The 23,354-nt window shown below is 37.8% G+C and overlaps 1 protein-coding gene across 1 annotated transcript; it reads right to left on the reverse strand.

The window, feature by feature from the left end:
• Positions 1-4,374: 4,374 nt before the first annotated feature.
• LOC139134585 (aminopeptidase N-like) lies at positions 4,375-23,226 on the reverse strand. The gene is made up of 15 exons (XM_070701495.1): positions 22,330-23,226; positions 21,460-21,730; positions 20,828-20,948; positions 19,594-19,748; positions 18,967-19,080; positions 18,154-18,294; positions 17,513-17,644; positions 15,514-15,686; positions 10,493-10,590; positions 9,361-9,701; positions 8,931-9,007; positions 8,596-8,706; positions 7,915-8,283; positions 7,576-7,648; positions 4,375-6,876 (listed from the first exon to the last, which is right to left on the reverse strand). Exons 1-15 carry the CDS (start codon positions 22,950-22,952, stop codon positions 6,724-6,726), a joined length of 2,952 nt encoding a protein of 983 aa, XP_070557596.1. The 5' UTR covers positions 22,953-23,226; the 3' UTR covers positions 4,375-6,723.
• Positions 23,227-23,354: the final 128 nt, after the last annotated feature.

Below are 23,354 nucleotides of genomic sequence, written 5' to 3' on the forward strand. Positions count from 1 at the left end.
CACAACAGTTTAGTTTTGTCCTAGATCCTGTGAAAAATTTGAGGAATCGATGTATGCATCGGTGCAGTCTGGTGCAACCTGAGATGTGTTTTCGATTTGACTTTTACTGGTAAAACTGGTAGAATATCCCAAGCACGAGTGGGGGTCTCGAAAATTTTGATATATTGATGTGTGGAATGGTGCAATCTGAGAGGTGTTTCAATTTATTTCGCACAAAAGACTGAGTAACCCCCTTCTTCCTCTCCACATTTTAGCGATCCCCCTTAAGTTTTCAATCTTTTGAGTGACCCCCTCACTCCCAGGCCGTAAATAATGACGGCTCCCTACCACGGTGTTCTAGGCATTTAAGAATGTACATGTAATATATTCTAATTAAACTCCGATGTAGTGATGGGTAGGTCTTTTACGCTATCGTGTTATATTACCGCAGAAAAAATACTGTAACACGATAGCTTAAAAGACCGACCTATCACTATCGGATTTTAATGAGATAGACAATAATTATAATGGCACAGATTATGTTTAAAAAGAGGTTTACAATGAATAATTCTGTGACTTCTACAATGTAAGATAAGAAACAATCTAGGCAAGCGTGTTTCCATGGCTATTTACTTAATAGCTTCTTCTCATGATAGTCAGAATTCAGTGTCCAATTCTGTTGCTATGGTTTCACATATTTGTGCATCGTAGCGGATGGTTAGGGCAGTTGAACACTCTTCAGATCATACGGACATTCTACCGTGGGGAATTCAGGCATGTGCTTCCGGTATCCGCCAGGAGTCATTTCACTTGCCTCGAATACAGAGTAAATTCTACTCAGTAATATCTGTCCCGAGCTTCTTTGACTGTAAACAGTAAAGCATGTCCGTGTAAAAAGACTGACCACTTGCATAACCTCTTTGTTCTCCTTGTGAAAGTTCAGCCATTCACAAAGGTAACTTTGTCAACAGATCATGAAAGCAGGGTTTCAATTGGCACACAGTTTTGGTCACAGTTCAAACAAAAAAATTAAAATTGCAAAATCATGCTTTCAGTAAAAAATCACATAACTGCCAGGGAAAGCTGTTATAAACGCCATTGGAAATTACCTTGACTATGGAAAATAACTTAAGCATTCATTTCATTTTGGAGAGCATCTGGTCCTTCCAGGTTTCAAATTTAACTTTCATGTATGTGTGTGTGTGTGTGTGTGGGGGGGGGGGACAGAATAATCTCCTGACTATGCATTCATATACCGGGTAATTCATCCTGATCTTTAAGATCAAGAGCATTGCTCAGAGAATGCATGCCAATAGTAGAGTAGAGTAATACCTTTGTTGAAAGCCAAGTTTATTCACAAGAAAATTTTCAACATTTTCTCAACTGCTCCATCGGAGGACATCTGCATATGACAGATTGTTTATGCAAATTACAGACTTTGACTTACTTGTTATGCAAAGGGAGACTATCCACTCTGTCTCACAGATTTTAAGCTTTGACAAAATTGTAAATGCCCAGGACACCATGTTAAAGGGAAACTGTCGTCGGAACTGCGCCTGTGCGAGTTTCTATGTTACAAACATATTACATGCACTACATCTAGATGCACCCCATCATCATAGCTGCAACATTTAAATTATACGATGTAGATTATGACAGACATGTTTCGACTTTCATCAATCACCACCGTACTTTGGATACAGTGTTTAAATTGGTTGTTTTGGTCCAATATGACCTTTAAGCGCAGTTCTGACGACTATATCCCTTTAAATGCCAGGTACAACATGCTAAATGCCTAGGACAAGGTCTAGGACAACATTGTATTCACATGTGCAGGAAAACATCGTAAATGACGAGGACAACATTTTAAATGCCTAAGACAACATAGTGAAAGTGTATATAGGACAAACGTACATGCCCAGGATGCGCAGGACAATATGATAAATGTTTAAAACAACCTGACAACTGCAGAAGATACCATGACAATACTCAAGACAACATGATGTTAGTGCACTTAAGTAAGTCACGACTTTCCATAATTTCTGATGGAATGTTATCGATAGTTATAAGTATTCAATTTCGCCGAGTCTTATTCGACACGTTCAAGCTAAATACTGCACCTAGATATTGTACAGCCACATGTCGATAGGGTTGAGTAAAAACAAGTTTCAACCCCTTGCATATAAACATTCGCCTTCATCACTTAGAACATCATCAAACATTTAAGCGTGTATCAAACAGCTTCGATATTCATCAATTCATAATAAAGGAGACAGAATTCCTAGCGAATTTTTCGTTTAGGACAGAGATCCGGCAACTGCATATTTATGGCAATGCGCAACGCCACAAATGGTTTCTGAATCCGTACTTCCTTTCCTTAAAATTGTTCTAAGTTAAGTTCCAGTTGACTAATTCTCTTACCCATAATCAATGATACAAAAGGTCTAATTGGTCCATGTAGCACGTTGCAAACAGCTGTAGTTTGAATCGGCGGAACTGCTAGGGGGTAAATACTTTCACCAGATTTCAGGTCAATAAGTTCGTTTGTGGCTGTGACATAGTGTAGCGTACAATTCGATAACTTTGATTAACTTTGAAATTAAAACAACCTATTGTATCCAGCCGAGTACATATAAAATCACTTTAAACATGTGGAACAGGGTAGGTATGAAGCAAGTTTAATATCAAGTCAGATGTATGTGTTATCGTAGTCGCAGCTTGGCATTGGCAAAATAGAAATCGCAAAACTAAAGGAAAAGTGGAATTATTAGTTGCGCAAAGAAAAGCAAGATACTGGAATTGATTATGTTTCATTGGTTAAATATACGTAAAAGTATTGCTTCATCAGCTCAGCCTGACATGTAAATTGTCACCATAAAAGTGTCTACAAATGGCTTACAACATTGCATTTATCGCTAATCGATGTAAAACATAGTTATTGTCAGTCTTCAAGTACATGAAATTAAACGATCTTTTTCAAATAAAAACATAGCAACCATCTGTAGCGTATTATCAACTTCCATCCGAGTCTATTGAAATTGTATTTTGTACGGCAATATATATTTGTCAGTTGATGTACGTGTGCTTAATCTTACTGAATACTTAGGAGTACTGAAAGTTTAAAAGAAGCTCGTCCTTCATCGAACCACGAGTAGACTACGTCACGAAATTTCCCAGTGTTTGTATTCTCGTCTATGCTAACAATGATTCTATCCCAAAGAAGTTTTACATTGTTTCTCCGTTTTTGAATCCACCTCGACCGTGCAGTGACCTATAGAGCAACAACTCCGATAATGTTCAGGGTATGAGGCAAATATTAGGCCCTAGCTTTAAAACAATAAATTCCTAATAAAAAAAAACTGAGCCTGTAACCCATTAAAGATTATATTTCCTGAAAGCCCAAATATTGGTTAATGCTAAATTTGAATGACATCTAAAAATCAGTTTTACCTATCTCTGTACAAACACTGCTGTGTTTCGGGTCAAAATTAGCCCCAAAGATAAACTACATAATGAACTGAAAAAGAGTCGTTTTATCAACCGTATAGTCTTTTTGTTAAGGACTCTAACGGCGTTCGACCGTGGATAAGTCACCAGTCAAAAAAGTGTCGTCTACGGCCGCAGAAAATCGAAGACACAGTTTGCAAGATTTATACAAAAACTTTTGACCAGGTGAATTTCAACTTGAAACACTGCAGTGATTTTACAGGGCAAAGGAAACCAAAATATTTGAGACGTTATTGAGATTTGCTGTCATATCATGTAATCCTTATATCCATAATTACAAAATACAAGTCAAAGCATTCATCAGTAATTGGCTTACAAGCACAGTTCTTTGCAGAGAATTAAACTTTCGGAAGGGCCAAACACTTCTCCTTGAACCTTAGTGGAACTTTACAGTGTGATTGAAGCCCAGGTGTGTGTACAAGCAAGCAATCGGAAGTCAGCTACTGGTTGGGGGTCAGCAGGGTTACCGGCGGCATTAAGCTATTTCTACAAACTTTCACTGAAATTCATGAAATTTATTGCACTCTCTTGTAGCATTTCCTGGCGCACAAGGCTTAGCAATCTACACATTTTACAATCGAACTTTCATGGGCATAAAACTATGCACCATGTTTTAAGGGGTACTTTACGCAGACTGCTAGTTGTATTTATTTATGTTGTCTTTTCTACTCTAAGCTTTTTACTGCGAAATAACACAGAGATAAGCATCAATGATACTAAAGTTCCTGTTTGTTGTAATAAAGTGAATAAAAGCATTCGACCTTCTCCTAGTTCGCAAGGTCGGATGATAGCTTTTTTCAGATTGATCAAATTCAAGTGAGATCATAATAACGGTTCAAGCAGACTGTTGCAGTCAAAAGAGAGAAAAAAGTCGAGAAGATGACTAAATATTGTTTAAAATTTTATTTTCTTTCTTCCGTCGTTTAGTATGTAGACTAACAAACGTTACGACTTTTATCAAGAAAATACACTGCAATACAATGAAACTATTACTACAAGAGTCAAATACATGTATGTTTGTACCGAAATAATGTAATGTGTGTCATACTTTTGCGGGACCATACACTGTAATGAATGTGGTTTTCTCTCTTCCATTTCTTAATTATTTCGCAAAATACGAGTACATAACATGTTGCAAGATTATCTGCAATCTGAAATTAATCAATACATGCCCTGGTATCGATGGCGCCGAATTCTAAACCAAAGTCGAGACGATCAGTACATTCTTGCTACATCAGTAGTCATTTGAATATACATTCTTTATTCATATGTTAGTCATAATTCAAGTAATACTGAAATCCACATTATGCTACTTTCACTGTTTGAGCAAGGCCTAGGCGTTTACGTTAATTGCAGTGTTGATCGAAACCGTTACATACTAGCAAATTGTATGCTATTTGCCCTTTAGACACCCTTCCAAAGTTATTTACAACTCTTTCCTCGGCTTTACCATTAGCATATCTGAGTGAACGTTCTGAACTTCAAATTATCAAAACCGTTATTAAACTTCGCAAAACATGACATCTGTTGTAGTTATTTGTGACTGCGTGTGGCTCTAATTAAGAGGACGAAGTTCACGTCATGTGTGAGAGAAAATAGCTTGTGAGATCTTTGATTTAGAACCAAGTTCACAATGTTTGCTGACACATTTACATGTATGTACTGTTACAGCGAATTCTAGAGTGAAACAAAACACATGGCTTGCATCCGATAGGGATGGATGTAAGGATTTAGAAAATTCCCTACGGTTGAAACCAGCTGACAACAAAGAAAGGAGTAATTACCTTGAAATTCGTTTATGTTGACCTTGAATTCTTGACAACAATAAATCCTATGGTACGATTACAGTAAATTTAATTGCAATTGTAAACATAATTGCAGTAAAAATGTGCAAATCACGTGGTCAAGAACCAATAATATCGAAGCTGCTCTTGCAGCCATGAAATGTGATACGACAATGATTTATTATCAAACACAACAGTCCTAAATTAAGAAAATTGATGGTCAAGAAGTTTTAAAGATAAGCTGTCAATTATTCTACTAAAGACTTTAAAGACAAATACAGCTTTTTGCATGACACAATCACAACACAAATCTGTGCGTCAGCAAATTAAGTCTTCTATAATTAACTAGAAAACGTGAGTATCATGTTTATAAATACGGCATACGACGTGGCTTATTGATATTTCGAGACGGCATAAATCTGTCAGACCAAGGAGGAAAGTGTTATCGCATATATATTTCCAATTATCTGATTGAATCGGTAAGGGCCTGGACAGATTTAACGAGAGCGGGAGCTGATGCCTTGAGAAAGACGGTATTCTTTCTCGTATTACAATATTTGGACATTGATTTTGATAGCACAGATGATGATGACGATGATGATGATGATGATGATGATGATGATGATGATGATGATGATGATGATGATGACGACGACGATGACGATGGCGCTGATAATGGTGGCAGAATATTTAAGAAAAAGTTGGATTCTGTACTTTCCCAGTTTTGTCAAGTTTGGATTTCTTTTAAATACATAAGTATATTTACAGTGTAACATTTGAGAAACATGCCTGGCGCAATTTGAGTTGCAATCTAATTCTGCCAACGCTATCTATTAAAGGTATATTTGTAGAAACTTTATGAGGTTGTGCTTCAACAGTTAATTCATGAACGAAAATCTGTACACATATTCATAGTAAGAAAAAAGTACAATTACGCATTTTGAGTTAGTATGTGGAGGAAAACTGCAGTACCCATTTGGTATTTTCTGATGGATAACAAATAATTTCAAGCACAATTCAAAGATCTTGCCCTGCGTGTCAGTTTCAAGTACTGTTTACATCCCCCGAGGCAATGATAAAATTGGCTCGTATCGGAGCAACTTTTGTTGACAGATAAAGAAAAGCAAATGTTGTCCGTAAAGTGAACTGCAAAAATGCTTTGAGTCAATCTCTGATGTCATTACATCTGAAATGTGCACAAGATTGTAACATTCGAATTTCAGGTCAGTATTTTCGAACTTGTATTACTTTCCCATCCTAGAACAGAAGTACTTGACCTAATCCACACACGAAATGACATTGCTATCCCCAAAACCAGTGCATGAGTAATAGAGTCCCCATTTCTTCAGAGAGAAGCAACATTCCTTCCTCTTCTAAGTATGTCCAGACTCGAAGTGTGGGAAATTCTGGAGGAATATCATGACTCAAGTATGACCTCCCTGGAAACTAAAGTTCAAGCCCTGAATCTTTTTTCCAACCAACTGGCTAGGCTTTTATGGTTCCTCTTCATCCATAAAATATTGCCTTTCACTCGCTGAAGGGCTTTATAGTATTGTGTGACTTGGTGACCTGGCATGCCGTTATATTTGGCAGCGAAGTCTTCAAGCTGGAAATAGAAAAGATACGGAATGAAAAAAATATCGAATTTTCCTGAGAAAAGTGGAGTGAAATAGTAGCTGTTAGCCTGGCTATTTGTCTACGTAAATTAATCGCCGTATTAGAACGTTTATCCTGTTGGCATTTTACTACACGGGCATTTCCAAACACAACAGAAGGGGCTAGGGTTACAAGGGTTAGGGTAAGTTTATGGTGGATGGATGTTCAAAAGTAACTGTCCTCGCACCTCATCAGTAAGTTTTTGTTCTTGAAGTCAGGAAAGGAACACTTTGATTTTTTTAAATATCAAAGCTACACTGCTGCAAGAGTAGAGAGTACGAAATCTCAACAATCCAGACGTTTCGCAAAATAATACACTTTCAACAAGGCGGGAAATTCCTTAGGCCAAGAGTGAAACAAGATATCTTTTAGACTTCAAACAGAAAGAGGAGGGTCAGAGTTTATGTTATTTTACCTCCCGCTTGAGAATCAACGTAAAAAGGCTACATTCAATCGAAGAGCAAACAGATGTTACCGAACGTTTCCGCTCAGTGATTTTCTTAAGTCAACACCGACCCGCCGCGGGAATTATTCGATCTTGCTTTTTGGTAGCCTTATCATTTACGGTCCCTGCCATACGATCATACCGCAAGCAATACAGTTGGTTACGTATCACAGAATAAGACGCCCCATCCCCCCTAGTATTTACCTTTATCAGATCTTCTTCATTATTCATGTTTTTAGAAAACTCCCAGATCATGTGAAATGCTTGGTTTTCATCCCTGTGTAAAGGTCAACAAGAAATAAGTTTTGAAACAAAATCTTTTAGCGAAGACGAGTAATGTATCCGACAAGGTGAATGAATGATATTAATATTTTCAGAACAAGCAATGCACAACACTGGGCATCAATATAGATTACAAAAATAAAGAATGCTATACATTAATCAATTTACCCACCATTTACCATCAAATATCCACTTAAATATTTTTTTATTTTCATCAAACTAAAAGATAGATCTAAATTTGCTACGAACTGAAAGACTTACTTGAGACGCAAGTCGTCGAAATGTTGCATTGCAAATTTCCATGAGTGCTGAAAGGCCATTGCCGACTGTCTTTGAGCTAGGTTTATGACGGTGAAAATGTTGTATTTATCAACTGCATACTCCCATTCCCTCATGAAGTCTGGAATCACTTCATCTTTCCCTGTCCCGTTATTATAGAGTTCAAGAACATCCACAAGGTATTTTTGGAGCAACCATGGTTCACTAATACATCCTAAACTCCGTAGTAAGTCGTTTTTCATGAAAGTATCCTTAGTGTCAAGTAGATAATTGAAAGCAAATTGCCATTCTTTAAATCCACCTTGTCTGATCGCTGAACAAAATACAGTTCTTCTGGCGTCAAATTCGATTCTGCAAATACACGTACGAGAAAACAAAAGTACAGTCACTTACTAAGAGATGGGAAAGGCATAATTACAAAGATTGACACAATCCTAAATTATGTAAGGTACAACTTCAGAAATTCAAGTCTGCGACTGAAACACAATCTCTTATGGTATATTTTGTAATATGACACCGTTCATCTACATATGTCTCCACGTGATGAGCAAACCTGAAATATGATATTTCTCGCGGGCATGGTATTTACAAATGTAAGCTGATCAGTTTTGTACCGAGTAGTGATAAAAAATGATTCAAGATAAAATATGTCCAACTATTTACCTGTCTTGGCCGTTGCTAGCCATCCAGAGTGAGTATTCTTGTTTTGATTTACGTGCACAATCTTCGTTTCCATTTTGACATGATAGCTTTACAGCTTCCAACTGTAAGTGACTACAAAGGAGTGACATTAGTACTTCGGATGGAGGAAACCACAGAATCGGATTTACCATAGCATGAGATTATATCATTCACTGTAAATCGGTTTATATTTCGCTCTTTGTTACATTTTACATGCTTTAAAAATCAACTTGATCCAAACAAGTTAATTTACATTGTTATGTATGCATTGCTAGTAGCGTAAGGAGAAGAAGTCTCATTAGAAATAGCGTACGTACTATTGTTTCAAGTCATCCCTGCCAAATTTCCAGCCAAATTTTGCGTAAACCGGCATAATTATGCCTCTAACGAAAGACTGCGAAGAGAAAAGTGAGAAAAAAACATAATTAAGTATAAACTATAATATATTAAGTAAAACTATATTCTAATAGAATATAGGTAAGGCGTCTGTTTCCACTATTGCAAAGATGGCACAAATGACTGCTTTGTTTGACTGACTGTAATTTGCCAATGTTCATCTGGAAATTAAATAGGTAATAATACTTGAAACTTTGCAAACTTCTGGATTAATTTTTGTGGGTTTTATAAAATATATTTGACGTTACACTAATATCGTAATAGATGCTTCATTAACTTGTTGTTGGTCAATATCAAACTTGACAGTTTTACTGCTACGATCCTGTACTTTGTAAATTACTCAGGGTTTACCTCTAGATATCCATATGAGGGCGTGCTCTTCAACATGTTGCTGACATAACCTAATTTTCCGATTGCAACTTTCCAAGGGGAGAAGTCTTCTTCATAGCGAAGGTAATCTATCACCTGAAATGCAACAACTACATCTATATCGCCTGATCGTGCCAGACTGAATGAATCATGAATTACAGCAGCTCTGTTTTCGACGGGAAATGTTGTGTGATTTCTTTGAAGCTGTTGTATTAACTTCTGCCAATTGTTCATATCGTAGTTGATGACATAAAAGCCGTGTTGATATATGTTAGCGAGGATCCAATCATCTTCTCTGGCTCCATCAAGCTCCAAGGTCGTGCCTGGCCACAGGAAAAGTAATGGAAAATGTCGTTGACTGACAAGTAAACACTCTTTGGTAATACGAAGATGTATGCATGCTGCAAACGACCATCTTTCTACGCCGACGAATCTATTACATGATTGAAATACAACTTGGAAAAAATGCAAGTGAAACAATTCATAAGGATATCAAATGTGGCAAAGACATCCTCCCTGCAAAGCCTGGGCCATATCAAAATCTCATAAGAGACTGTGAATTCCATTGACGTTTTCCAATCAGTGACTATGGACGAATCAACATAAATGGGGGAAATTGTTTCTTCTGGTGAAAGCATAGGCATGGGGATCTTACACGCCTTTGATTACTGAATAATTTCAAGGCTGTTTGGAATGCTGTTGATATCGAACTTTTATTCAGGTATTGTATTCTTGGACTCAGATTTGAATTATGATACCAGCAAAATGTACATATATGCATACATGCCACGGTACTCACTATTTTGATTATTGGTATAGCATTATTTATATACAGACATGTCATACATAAAGTAGAAGATTTTTTTGTTTGAACTTGGATGTGTTGATGCATGCTGAGTTAACATTATTTTTCTCAGTTTCCTAGCTTTGCTGGAAATAACGCAGCCTGTTTTGTTGTGTTGATCACTTGTCCATCGTAATATAGTTTGAGGTCAAATGGATAGATAGGTCCGTGCTTTAGCTATGGTCTAGTTCCCGTTTGGCTCGGTATCGAAACACAACACTTTTTACTCAACAATCAACAACATATCAAAACAAACCAGTGAAAACATACTTTCAGTTGTTTTATCGATCCAAATCAAGGACGAATTCCCAGGAGGCCATCGGTTTGAACTGGAATGTACATATGTTAAAGGTATATACCACGTGTACCTGTAAGTCAAATATACCATAACATTTGCATGATATCATATAGGCCTACATCAGAGTAGAGAACAAAGTTTACAACACATTGCGTTAGTGACATCATCATATGATAAATCTTAGACTGTTTTCGATATTTATGAGTATGATGAGTGGAGACACCTCACATCAAATAACAATCAAATGTCTTCATCGTCAAGCAAACACATTCTTTACTCAGGTAGACTTTAATGTGATTTTTTGATTTGCATTGCCACTCAGACAATAAAAGGTGAGTGTAATTGGTCTTTTGTGTTGTGCTGTCTTCTTGTCGGCTTGTTAAATTTACCTCCTTGAGAAAATCATCTATCAAAACGTTTGATATCGCTCTGTGATCTGTCCTAAATCAGATTGTTTTCCCTTGTTCATCAGAAATTTATCGTGTTGCTACGAAGTAGAAACAGCTTTAGCAACTACCAGTAGATTATAAACTCTTTCCTACTGTATCTTACACTTTTACTTTGAAACCACACTTTTTACGGTGCATTTTTCCTCCTGTGCACAAAGGTAGTGACTAGAATTGTGGCTTCTACAACTGTACAATAATGGCTTAGTTTAGTATTGGGTTCGGTAATCTATCAGTCTATCTATTACTATATATCTATCTATATTTAGTGAGTATAGATGATAGACGTACTCAAATTGTTTCAATCTTTAAACGATCTTTATTTTAAACCGGCGTTCGGCAATACACAGCTTGCCTTCCTCAGGGTAGAAATTAATAGACAAAAGCGGGTTGAATGATTTTGCTTTTGTCTATTACTTTTTACTCCGAGGAATGAAATTTGTGTGTTACCGCAACGTCGGTTTTAAGTAAAGATCGATTGAAGATTACAGAAACTGGTTGAGTACTTCCATAATTTCCCCTCATTTTGTCAAGACTTTAACGTAATTCCCCGCTCCTTCCTGGTGACTTCAATAGTTGCAGTTTGACTAAATCTATTTCTTTGAATACTGTCTATTTAGATTTTACTTTTTGTCCTTGAGAATAGAGTATAGAGTGACAGTACGCAGCATTTTATAGGCAAGAGGAATGTGCAATTATCTGATGCACAACCACAAGCCTAAAACTGTATGACGTCTTTACAAACAGAGTCAGGAAATGAAATATTAAATACCAGCTTGACAGAAATCAAGGTATCAGAGAAAACACTTTATCATAATAGTAACTTATTCAAAACAAATACTACATAATTTATTTCATTACGTTTCGGTAGAATGATATGGTATCTCCTATGGCCAAAGCAAGCGCAAAAAAAACAGCGTAAAATGAGAAGTCCTAGAATGACATACAAACTCATTCAAATCATACTATCGTTAATTTACATCCTGGCACAATTAAGGGCCCTGTACGCTAATACCAGGACAATTGCTGTAATGTGCTGTTACAGAGCTTTTTCTCTAAAATGACCAAATGTTGATCAATCCATAGACCCGCTATTTCCACCATAAGTCTGACAGGACATCTGTTGGAACCAGACATTAAATAAATCAAAGACCTCATCTACTAAAAACATTGATATTGATAGATAACTGACCCTTTTGAAAAACTACGCATAGCCGAAAGATTGGTTTTTGACGTCAAAAGAAAACAAACTGATCCCTAGATATTTTGATATGGCGTTCCCTATAAGAATATTAGGAATGGAAGTTGGCCAGATATTGTCTATATTTTTAATCATGATAGTTCTGACAACTCTGATATTAAGGAAACAGGCTGCGTATGATTACCGTAAACTGTCAAATGTATGAAAGAGAAGCAAACATGTCTTCACTGACAAAAGTATTTTAAGTGATTTCTATATTTATTCTGGTAAAGGAACGGTTTTATTTCTTTCGGTAACTTAAATTACTTTAAGCAAACATTTTACGATATTGTGAATGTCATGTGGATGATCCAGTTGACCCGTGAAGTAGCAATGGGCTATTTTTATCCTTTTTTTTCGAAGATAAGGAGAGTAATGATTGATACGCCTACAAAGTTGACCTGATTTCGATCAGGGTCTCGATTGTGATGTAGCTATGTACAATTTACGTCATGGTATCTTCGTCGTTAATGTGATCTGTGTTTTCACTCCAATCAATCAAAGTCAATGTAATCCAAATGTTTATGAAATTTTTTCAGTGTCAGCAACTCAGTCTAGTCCAATCCATTTTACTTCTACCAGCACTTAGTTATTTAAAAATGTTGGCGTACGTCGTTTCTCGTGTTTCCTTCCCATAGTACATCGTTCTTACTGAACGACGCCCTCTCGTGAACATCGGGTGCTAGAACGTAGTCTTATCATATGTGTTTTGATCATAAATATTGCGTGATAGAATGTCGTTTATGGATTTATTAGGCTATATGAAAAGTATGCGCTTGTCAACAATGAGAGACATCACATGAACCATGTCACTAACATTCCAAATAGTGATGTTACAATTCTGGTAGCTGCTATCGTAGATCAACAGAATTAGGTCTGTGTTCATTGAACTTTGCTACCAATCCGTGATTCAAATTTGATCAGTCTGAAAATAAACCACAATATGGTTTCATATTAGGGATAGATTTTCTCCCATTCAGCATTCTGCCGTGTCGAGATTAGAATTATCGGATGTAATTCGTGTTTACTGGCAACAGAAATAACAATCTAAAGTGGAATCCAAGTGTTATAGTTTTGACGACAGTTTCAGTATAATAATTGAGCTGGACTCGACGATATGCCTATCAATATCTATGAAAAGCCGTGACTGTCTTAGGTGAACTGACATAATCTTGCGTATTTTACATTTTGTCTTGCGTATTTTTCATGTTGTATTAGGTATTTACAATGTTATCCTTGGCAGTCAACATCCACTATGGGAAAAATTTAGAGACTGGAGCGAGAAAGTGACGCTTTCTCGCAATTGGTGAGAATCTCTTGTCATTCTCACTGCTACCGGTGAGAATTCAAATATTCTCACCGATGCGCAGTGAGAAATGCACTCCTTAGTGAGATAATAAATTCTCACCGGTGAGAATGGAAATTCTCACCATGCACTGTCTGTGAGAATGGTAATTTTTACGATGAGAATCAACAAGACTCACCATTCATTGGTGAGTATCACCCAGACTTGTTGTTCATTGGTGTGAATCAATCTGGTTAATTCTCACCAGTGAGTCTGGTTGATTCTCACCAATGAATGATGAGTCTGGTTGATTCTCACCATAAAATTACCATTCTTACAGTGCTTGGTGAGAATTTCCATTCTCACCGGTGAAAATCAATTATCTCACCAAGTAGTACATTTCTCACTGCTCAAAGGTGAGAATTTTTGAATTCTCACCGGTAGCAGTGAGAATGACAAGAAATTCTCACCAGTTGCGAGAAAGCGTCCAATTTTTTCCTATAGTGATCTTTCAACATAGGCATTCAACATGTTGTCACCGGCAGTGACAATATTGTCCTGGCATAACTGAGCATGCGCATACACTTACAGTTACAGTGTTAACTCTGGTGCCAATTTCATTGCCATCTTCAAAAGACAACAGAAGTGCTGACCGATGTGCGGAGTCCCTTTATTGCAGTGATTTGTGAGTTCAATGATATCTAGTGTGCATGTGCTCTTTCTAGCTTATACCTCTCTTGGTCTAACGATTTTTTTCCTCTAATTTCTCATTCCTTCCAAGCTTGACCTTTAGGAGTAATAGGAATGGAAGTCACTGCCTCAGATCTTGTACATGATTTCTGGTGTTGCCAATCTATACATTTGGTTGCTTTGCATTTTTACATGCCCTTGTTCTTCTGAAAATGATTTATGTTTAATGTTTGCAGCAGAGTTCCGCAGCTCCATTACTCGGACCATATCTCATAGCCAGCCAGTAAATTATTGTCATATTATCTACTGCAACATGACCCGTTCATTTTTAGAGATCGTGTCTTACGTGAGCATGTGTATATTACAGTTTAGTTTACCTTGCGAACTCAGTAGATCGCGGCACAAAATGGATCTACGGTTAAGTGTATGCGCATGCGCGATTATACCAAGGAAAACATTGTGAATACCTTGGACAACATGTCAAATGCACGGGACAACATTGTATATGCTTATGACAACATTGTAACCGCCTCGGACAACGTAGTAAATGCATATGACGATATCATAAACGCTTAGGGAAACATTGCAAATGCTAGGACATCGTTGGTAATTCCCGGGAATTCACAGCAAATGCCTAAGAAGACATTGTAAATGCCTATGACACCTCTGTAATTGCCTTGGATTACGTGCTGAATGTCTTTGACAAAACTGAAAATGCTAAGCCTTAGGACAAATGTTGTATAGACACTTATGATAACATTGTAAATGCCTAAGACAACATGTGAAATGTCCAGGACAACATTGTAAATGCCCAGGACAACACGTCGAATGCCCAGGACATGGTAATGAACAGTGCAACATGTTAAACATTCAAGAGGAAATGGTAATATCGAGACAAATGATATCATTAAAGTCAATTATGGCTTTCCATAAAATTCTCCTCATATTTATCCCAAATGATATATAATGTTTCTGATATGTTTAATAGTCTTGGAGCAGAAGCTGTGTCGTGATCGAGTGTCCCACTTTGGAGTGTCTTCCTTTGCGTAACTTTATGGAACTGTCATATACTTTCCATTCGCTTTGAAGGTTAAGCCACGTTCGAAAATAACACAAATGCCACTATTAACGAGGAATTTCAAATCTTATTTCCTGTATTTCAAATACTCTTAGTAACCTAGCAACTTGTGATAGAACCCTTTATCTGCATGCTATTCATCAAAATCATTGTCATCTCTTAATAGCTGATCTGGTTGAGACAGCTTACTCCTTGGAATATGTCTGCTGGCTTTCGTAAGATGAAAGTGAATGAACAATTTCAACGAAACTTACCCCGTATCGAAGTTTGAAATTTTGTCATTCATTTCTGACAAATAATGGCGTTGTTCTACTATTGCAATGGATACGCCGGTACGTCTAATATTGACAACGGGATAACCGAACTGCAGCAACCAAGGGTCCATCATTTTCTTGACATCTACAGAAATTCCAAATTTTTGGGCACTCTGTTGGATATTGAGAGACATTCAATGAATTTACATGATGGATGTATGCGAGTCAATATTATTCTTTTGAAACTTCTTCCTTTTATTTTTTTGTGTAAACGTGACATTTGTCATTCAAATCACAGAAAGTACACTTTTATGATTGCCACCATTTTTAAGACGATTTTACACACCTAGATATTTTATATGGTGTCCGCTAATTGAAAAAAAGGCTGGACTGGAAACCTTTATTGATAATAATTGCCAATGTTTTCAATTTCAAAGTTCCCATCATTGCAGTTGGTCAGTGTTGCGCAGTCGGTTTAGTCTATTACATTTCTTTACAATTTCGACTCAGAGCTGTATTTCCTCTGAGTTAATTCATTGAACGGATAATGATGCTACTTAAAATGTAAGGGACTACACGCAGGGGAAGGCAACGCTATATAAATTCATTGAAGGCACTATATCGGGTATGTATAATATGTACTCATACACTGATAAAAGTAACATTTGACGTCATCTCACTGTATTACTCTTATTTTATCTGTTTTATAACCTTAAAGGAGACGACTAAGGGACCGTTCAGTTTTTACGGCCTGCGGGGGGGGGGCGGCAAAATCTTGTCGCCGGTGTTCAAAAAAATATAGAAACCCCCCCTGCATTTTTCGCGAAAAAAATGATGACCCCCCTTTGTCAGACGAAAAAATTTGATGACCCCCCCCCCCCCCCCCCCGCTGAAAAATAACCAAAACCCATATGTCAAATTTACCCGCACGGTTTGGATTTGAACTCCGGTACGCGGCGCACTTTATTCGTATAGCAGAGATGCAAGTGCACAAACTTCTCAGCTACATCCATGCAAACATCTGTTAATTAGGACGACTGTAAAGCAATTGTGAACTTCATTTCCATAGACAACTTATGTCCATGGACATTGTATAAAGTAAACTTTATTGGAGTGGTTCGCCAAAGGCAGCCCTCCGGTTAAGAGGGTCATGGGCCATTACGTAAAGTCAACTTTATTCTAGTGGGCCACCAAAGGTGGCCCTCTGGTAAAAAGAGGGTCCATCACGGCCATTGCACGAAGTAAACTTTACTGAACAGGGCCGCTGAAGGCGTCCGGCCGTTAAGATGGTCATGGGGTATTACAATAAAGTCAATTTATTGTAGTGGGCCGCCGCAGGCGGCCCGCCGGTAAAGAGGGTCGATCATGGCCATTGCATGAAGTAAACCTAATTGGAGTGGGCCGCCAAAGGCGTCTGCCCGTTAAGAGGGTCATGGGTAATACATAAGGTATATTTATTGTAGTGGGCCGCCGAAGGCGGCCCGCCGGTAAAGAGGGTCGATTATGGCCATGGCATAAAGTGAACTTTATTGTAGGTATTATGTTTTTGAAAATGTGGTGACCCCCCTTTTCCTACAAGTGAAAAAGTGATGACCCCCCTTCGTGGATTCCAAAATTATGATGACCCCCCCTGGATTTTGCCGCCCCCCCGGCCGTAAAAACTGAACGGTCCCTAAATTGAATTTTCTTTTCAAAGATCATCAAGCTAAGCACATCCATCACTTGTCCTGCAGAAGTTTAACTTGTAATTGGAGAAAACCCTCGCCGAAAGTAAAAATATGACAATGTAATGGAGTTTTGTTTAAACTACTCTGGAATACGGCTTAGACGCTTCCACAGATAATAAGCTCTTCAGAAATTTCGGAAACTTGAACACCCAAAATACATCCTCTGTGTATAGGAATAGAGCGAGGGTTATAACTATGAAAAAAACCCCGACATTTCGTAGTTCTTAAGACTAAATGACAGGGAGGACGTAAATAAAAGTTTTGAGACGCACCCGTGTCATTTCATACCACAAGTCATCTGTAGTTGCTACATCATAGCTATGTTTTCTGAGATAATTTCGCAAAGCGTGGTACATGACATGGTCGCCAAGGAAACTACGGATCATCAAGAGTATGCTTCCTCCCTGAAAAGTAAAAGCAATTAAAACACAAACTCAGACAATAATGCGTTTTCTCATCGCATGAATATATTCTTTATATCCTGATAATAGGAACCCTCCTTCGTTTTTTGACAGTTCTAAAAATAGATCGCTTCCTTACTTTTGTCAAGCAAGCCAGTCACATCGACGTTGCCTTGGTAATGTCCATGGCTTCATATTGCACAGTATGACCGATTTTAATGGATTGTTGTCCATCAGTAATCGGAATCAGTAAAAAGTGTGGTAAAATCGACAAGACATTGCAATTATTTCGCTATCAGTAAATATATTTTACAGTTTTTTCCCTCCTCTATCAACGCCAGGTGATGGAATCGTGATCGTACAAGATGTCGTTCGCACATTACATTTTCATTTTGTTTTCATTCTGCTGTAGAGAAATCGTCAGTAAATTGTCCGATTCTCCCGCTACTGGGAGTCAAATTCGAGAAAACTAGTCAGATTGAAAGATCTTCCTAAGTACAAATTAAACTTACTCTTTCGTAAACTCTGCTGTCAAATTGTTCTATCAAATCGTGACTCCAGCCAACACCTGGTTGAATAGTTGGATGAGAGTCTCTCTCTCCGTCCACGTCAAAAGCTCTATGAATCATCATACCGATTCGAAACTGTCTGTTCTAGAGTGACGAAGAATACATCAAAATCGACACAGTCAACCAAACCGACTCGTTTGGTTTCAGATCTGGATAAATTAGTGTTCTGTTTTCGATGTTGACTGTACTATAAATGATGTGATTTTATTGTACGGACTGTCACGTTGAATCGAAATGTGATATAGCGTTATGTGCAACTGTTCAGAGTGCTGAAAAAAGTACCTTTGTAGATCTGATTTCTGAAACCGTTTAATGGGATCAATAAACTGGCCCGACAATGGAATGAAAATTTATAAGAAAAGGCATTATTTCCATCCTGTGGCATTTACGGCGTCAAACTCTTTCCCTTTCCGTCCGACATAGATTTCAACAAATTGAATCAGAAAAATTACTTTCCATGATTTTCTGACAAGAAAGTATTTTCGAAATGTTGAAACCGTGTATAGGTTGCCAACGCTCAGAAAATGTTCATCTTGTCTTGACAAAAGTGTTGGTATTTTGGTGCAAATTTGTTGACGGTCACCATGATCTTGATAATCTCTCGCTTCATCATCCTTAGCACCACCTGTATCACCACCACACCACCACCACTATGACTACATCACGCAGCCAATATCGTCTCTCATTCAAATTGTGTCCATGTCCACAAGACGTATACACAATTAATTTAATTATGCACATTCCTAATTTACTTACCACATCCCATTCCGGAAAGTAGTTATCAAGACCGGGATACTCAAAATAGGTTGCAAATCCTTCGTTCAGCCAGGACTCTGACCACCATTGCATGGTTACTATGTTGCCAAACCACTAACGTTTTAAAAGAACAAATGATAGAGTGATAAGTTTTGACTTTCATAGTCTACTCCAAGTGGAAAACGCGATCATTTTGTGATATGAGCTCTATCATTGTCTAGTTGCAGACTGCTTCTTACACGACTTGAAAATTGTGACAAATATCGTCAGATTTCTCTTCTTTGTCTCTGATGTAATAGGTAATTTTGTTAAAGCAAGAATTTGACAAAACCTGCATTTTTACCCTTTAGACAACGATGACAAAATTCTCTACTTGAGGAAACAGTTGAAGCAAGTTGCAAGCATATACAAAAGTAAATTGCGGACAGCGCTGAACGTTAAAACTATCGAAAGCTGCAAGTTGAGATGTGTAAAACTCATTGCACACTATAGAGTTCAACGTCAAAAACGCTTACATGAAGAAATCAAGACCCTTTAATAATCTGTTTTGAAATTTTGATGTAACTGACAGATCACCTATCGATATTAAAGAGCAGAAGTTTGAGACCAAGGAAAGCACTGTCCTACCATATGAGCTAACTCGTGACAAACTATTCGTGCATTAGGCAAATCTCTTGATATTGGATGAGTGTCTTGGTTGACAAGCATGGCACGTTGTGCATATATGACCAGACCCCAGTTTTCCATGGCACCAAAGGTGAACACTGGTACAGCTACCATGTCTGTTTTACATAAACAGATGATAATACAAATCACTTTTAGCGGATTCTTTCAAACATAACTCTATCTGGTATGGTCTTTCCATGGAATTTCAAAAGTAATCTTTAATTATCTGCGATTTATGAAGAATTAATGTAGATATAAGCCTACTAGCACTACGTTAACCATCGTATATTAGGTTTCATCACCAATCTCATGCGCAGACAACAACGGGAATTGTAACGTAGAGAATCCTTGTACAATTTTCATCCTTTTGACGGTGTACTCTGTGAAACTGTCGGACTGTACTTTATCTTTTGTAGACGAATAAAGATGTGCTACATAAGTAAGATTTGCGTATAGCAGATATATCAAAGTAATTATTTTCTAAGCACAACAAACACAAGGGAGCTCGCGCGACTTAGTTTACAACTATGTAAATCATAATAAAACTCAGGAAACCTATGATTTGCGATGGGTATCGCGCGCTAACCTTCTCAATAAATCAAAGGAAAAATGTTTCTTTGCTGATTTTATCGTTGACAGTGGATCGGAGTAGAAAATTGTGTACGTTTACTCTTCCATCAAAAGATACCGTGTAATTATGGAATACAGGGGTCAGCATCGATACGTCACGGAATGTCAACAGCTTCACAGTTGGAAGCGTGCTCTACTAGCCAAAGAGCATACCATTAGTCCTAACAACAGTGTATCTACATTCCATGTCAACGCTTTATTTACGACATTCTTTGCCTCAGTTTGAGACAATATTACTTTTTTCGTAAGACGATAGCTATCAAAACTGTAGACGAATTCCTCCGTGTCACTGATAGGAAAATATCGCCAAGGAACCACAGTTTACATTAAGCTTTTTGACCTCTCATTAATGCATCTCACTAACCTGAACCAAATGAATTTTGCAGACGGAAATGATGATAGTAACTATCCAAGGGCTGTTTTAGTTTCCTTACCGGTGTGCGTGGATACAAAACATACAGATTTACAGCTAGGTCAGACCTAGAGAACAGATCGTGGAGAGTTGAAAGTAACCGAGGACGACTTGTTACACTGTAATTATCACCATTTTTACTTGTATACTTACCCAGTTTGGGAAGTTGAAATTTTATTGCTAATAGGTCTTCAAAGTAGTCTAGTGTGTGTACACCAACCTCTAGTGCAAACTCAGTTTCATTAATCACTGCCTCCTTCGCCCACACCCTCAACTGAAAATACACAAGAATCATATTTTGCAAAGCAGGGCTTGTCACAATTGGTTTGTCATTGAAGAAGTGGTACTCAGCTGGTAGGCCTTCTTTAATGTTTTAAAAGAACGCTGTTAAAAGGTAAGATGTTGACCGATGAAAATGACAGGTAAACTAATTTTACATCACGCACGAATGCACCAGCTGAAAACATCGTAAGTGCCAGTGTTAAAATGAAATAGACACTTTTTCAATGATATCATAAATGATATATGAAGTGAGAAAAAAATGCACCTGTCAAACCGCTATTGAATTTCAATGTAAATTCGGTAGACTGAAATCACTTCAAAATTAGATGTAAGAACGGTAACAGTCAGTATTATCTGAATATCCAATGCTCATTACTAAATTTCTTTCTTCGTTTAGGGCACCGATGTTTCGTAATTTACAGGCTACATGTAATAAGAGAATAAATTCAATGACTCCAAGTGTTGTTGCTTAGTAAAATTTCAAATGTAATTAAAACACTAACCCGCACACCAGATCTACTGTTCGTTTCTTTACATACAAAATCAGACAGAACGATGGCAACAAGATACGTCGACATGACTGGACTTGTTCCAAAATAGACAGTATTCCAGTCTCCATTGGTGATGTTTACTATACTTGGCATGTTTGACAAAGCCCATCTTTTCCTGCGATGTTTCAAAATAACATCGAATGTGGCTTTGAATGAGGGTTCGTCGAACGAAGGGAAGACTCGCCGGGCATGTGTAAGTTCAAGCTGAGTAGAGATTATATATCTGCAAGAAGACAAGTCGGAGAAGGCAGTGACCACGAAACTATCAAAGCAGTATTTAAATCTTCCTTTGATAGTTAATTTTCAATTTGTAATCTAAACACGTATAAAAGCCTGTTCAGATATCGCTCAGGCTTATAGTGTGCTGTATTATTGAAAACTGCGCATGATTTTCATCGTAGCAGCCAAATGATTTTCTTCGGTCTTTTTACGATTCTTAACATGGATTCTCTCGTTTAATGTAATAAAATATTGACTGTTATTTGACCAGCCATTGCCCCGCTGGTCATTATATATTCTATACTTGAAGTTGGTAGGAAATTCACTTATTGCAGTAGTGTACATGAGCATGGTATTATTGCCCCTCGAGTCTTGAATGCGTGCATCCCTTACGATCGTACAATTTATGTCATTCGGAGGCGTTTTGGTCGGTTGGGCGTGAGCGTGTCATTGGATCATAGGGCGTGTGAAAACACATAGCTTCACGCGTTCCTCAACATATTAACGTCATTATAAGGAGTATTCAGTATATTTTCTCTCTAATTACTCTCGTTCTGTCGCGAGTCGATATTCATTAGCGATGTTACTACTCAACTCACTTACCTGATCTCCTCACCCGACTGATAAGTGCCAACGTACAGGCCGACCGTGTCAGAGTGATTCAGTATTCCAACATAGTCCATAGAAATGTTGTATTGATGCCCCCTTTGTAAACTTTTCTCAGTCTTAATGATAAAGAACTGGTAATCTTGGTCCGTTGTTATGTCCTTGACACCGATGTTGTCACTTTCATTCATTTCGTCTACACTCACAGAGTCTACGTCAATGTCAATTTTAAACGCGTGCAAAACTATCGTGTCGGTTGTTATAGTACAATTCACTAATATTCTAACATTACCGTCGAAAAAGAAGCGCTTGTCACCATCCTCTTCATCTAAGTAGGGTGTTATCATGATTCTGTAATTGATCGGCTTGAGGTGATCTGGCAACCTTCCTCTGAATGGTCTTGGCTTTTGTTGAACTTGGAGAGGTGGGAGCTTCTCCAAACACGTTGCAGACCAACCGGGATGTAGGAAGTACACCAATAATATTATGATGACAAAAACGACAAGAATAGCTGTCACAGCAATAACTAGAGTCAAATATTTGAAGAAAATTCCCCTTGGATGTGACTTCGCCTTTTGATGGTAGGTTACATCGCCGTCTTCCATTTCACCCTTCGCCATGTTCTCAAGTATTCCGCATTTGGTATTAACCTTTTCGTCAGAGATTAACTATTCCTAGGCCGAGAACAATTTTCCTCTGACCTCTAGAAACCCGTTTTCAATATAGTGCACGGAGTACGATGCCACTGGCTGCTGCGTTATACTCTTTGAGTCACGTCCACAGGTTTTGGACCCCTCGGAAAGGTCAGGTTCTTCAATTTACAACTGCTAACGTGATTTTCTTCACAGATGTCAAATACTGCCATGTCATTATTTGGAGTTCACGCAGACACTCGTCTTTTGAACAGAAGACGGCGCCCTTGTAATATTTATGCCCTATTAATCTAGAATGAGGTCCATACAAGCAAAAGTGCACGATGCTGTGTACATACCGAACAATCAGTTCATTAAATATTATCCTGA

Source organism: Ptychodera flava, chromosome 6 (assembly GCF_041260155.1).
Source record: "Ptychodera flava strain L36383 chromosome 6, AS_Pfla_20210202, whole genome shotgun sequence".
NCBI lineage: Eukaryota > Metazoa > Hemichordata > Enteropneusta > Ptychoderidae > Ptychodera > Ptychodera flava.

Excerpts from the sequence above, each read along its gene's own strand:
- LOC139134585 (XM_070701495.1), bottom strand. The coding sequence starts at position 22,952 with ATGGCGAAGGGTGAAATGGAAGACGGCGATGTAACCTACCATCAAAAG. Across the intron at positions 10,591-15,513 it reads ATTTCAAACTTCGATACGGG|GTACACGTGGTATATACCTT; the intron begins GTAAGTTTCGTT and ends TTTGACTTACAG. Across the intron at positions 9,008-9,360 it reads CCTCATATGGATATCTAGAG|TCTTTCGTTAGAGGCATAAT; the intron begins GTAAACCCTGAG and ends TTCTCTTCGCAG.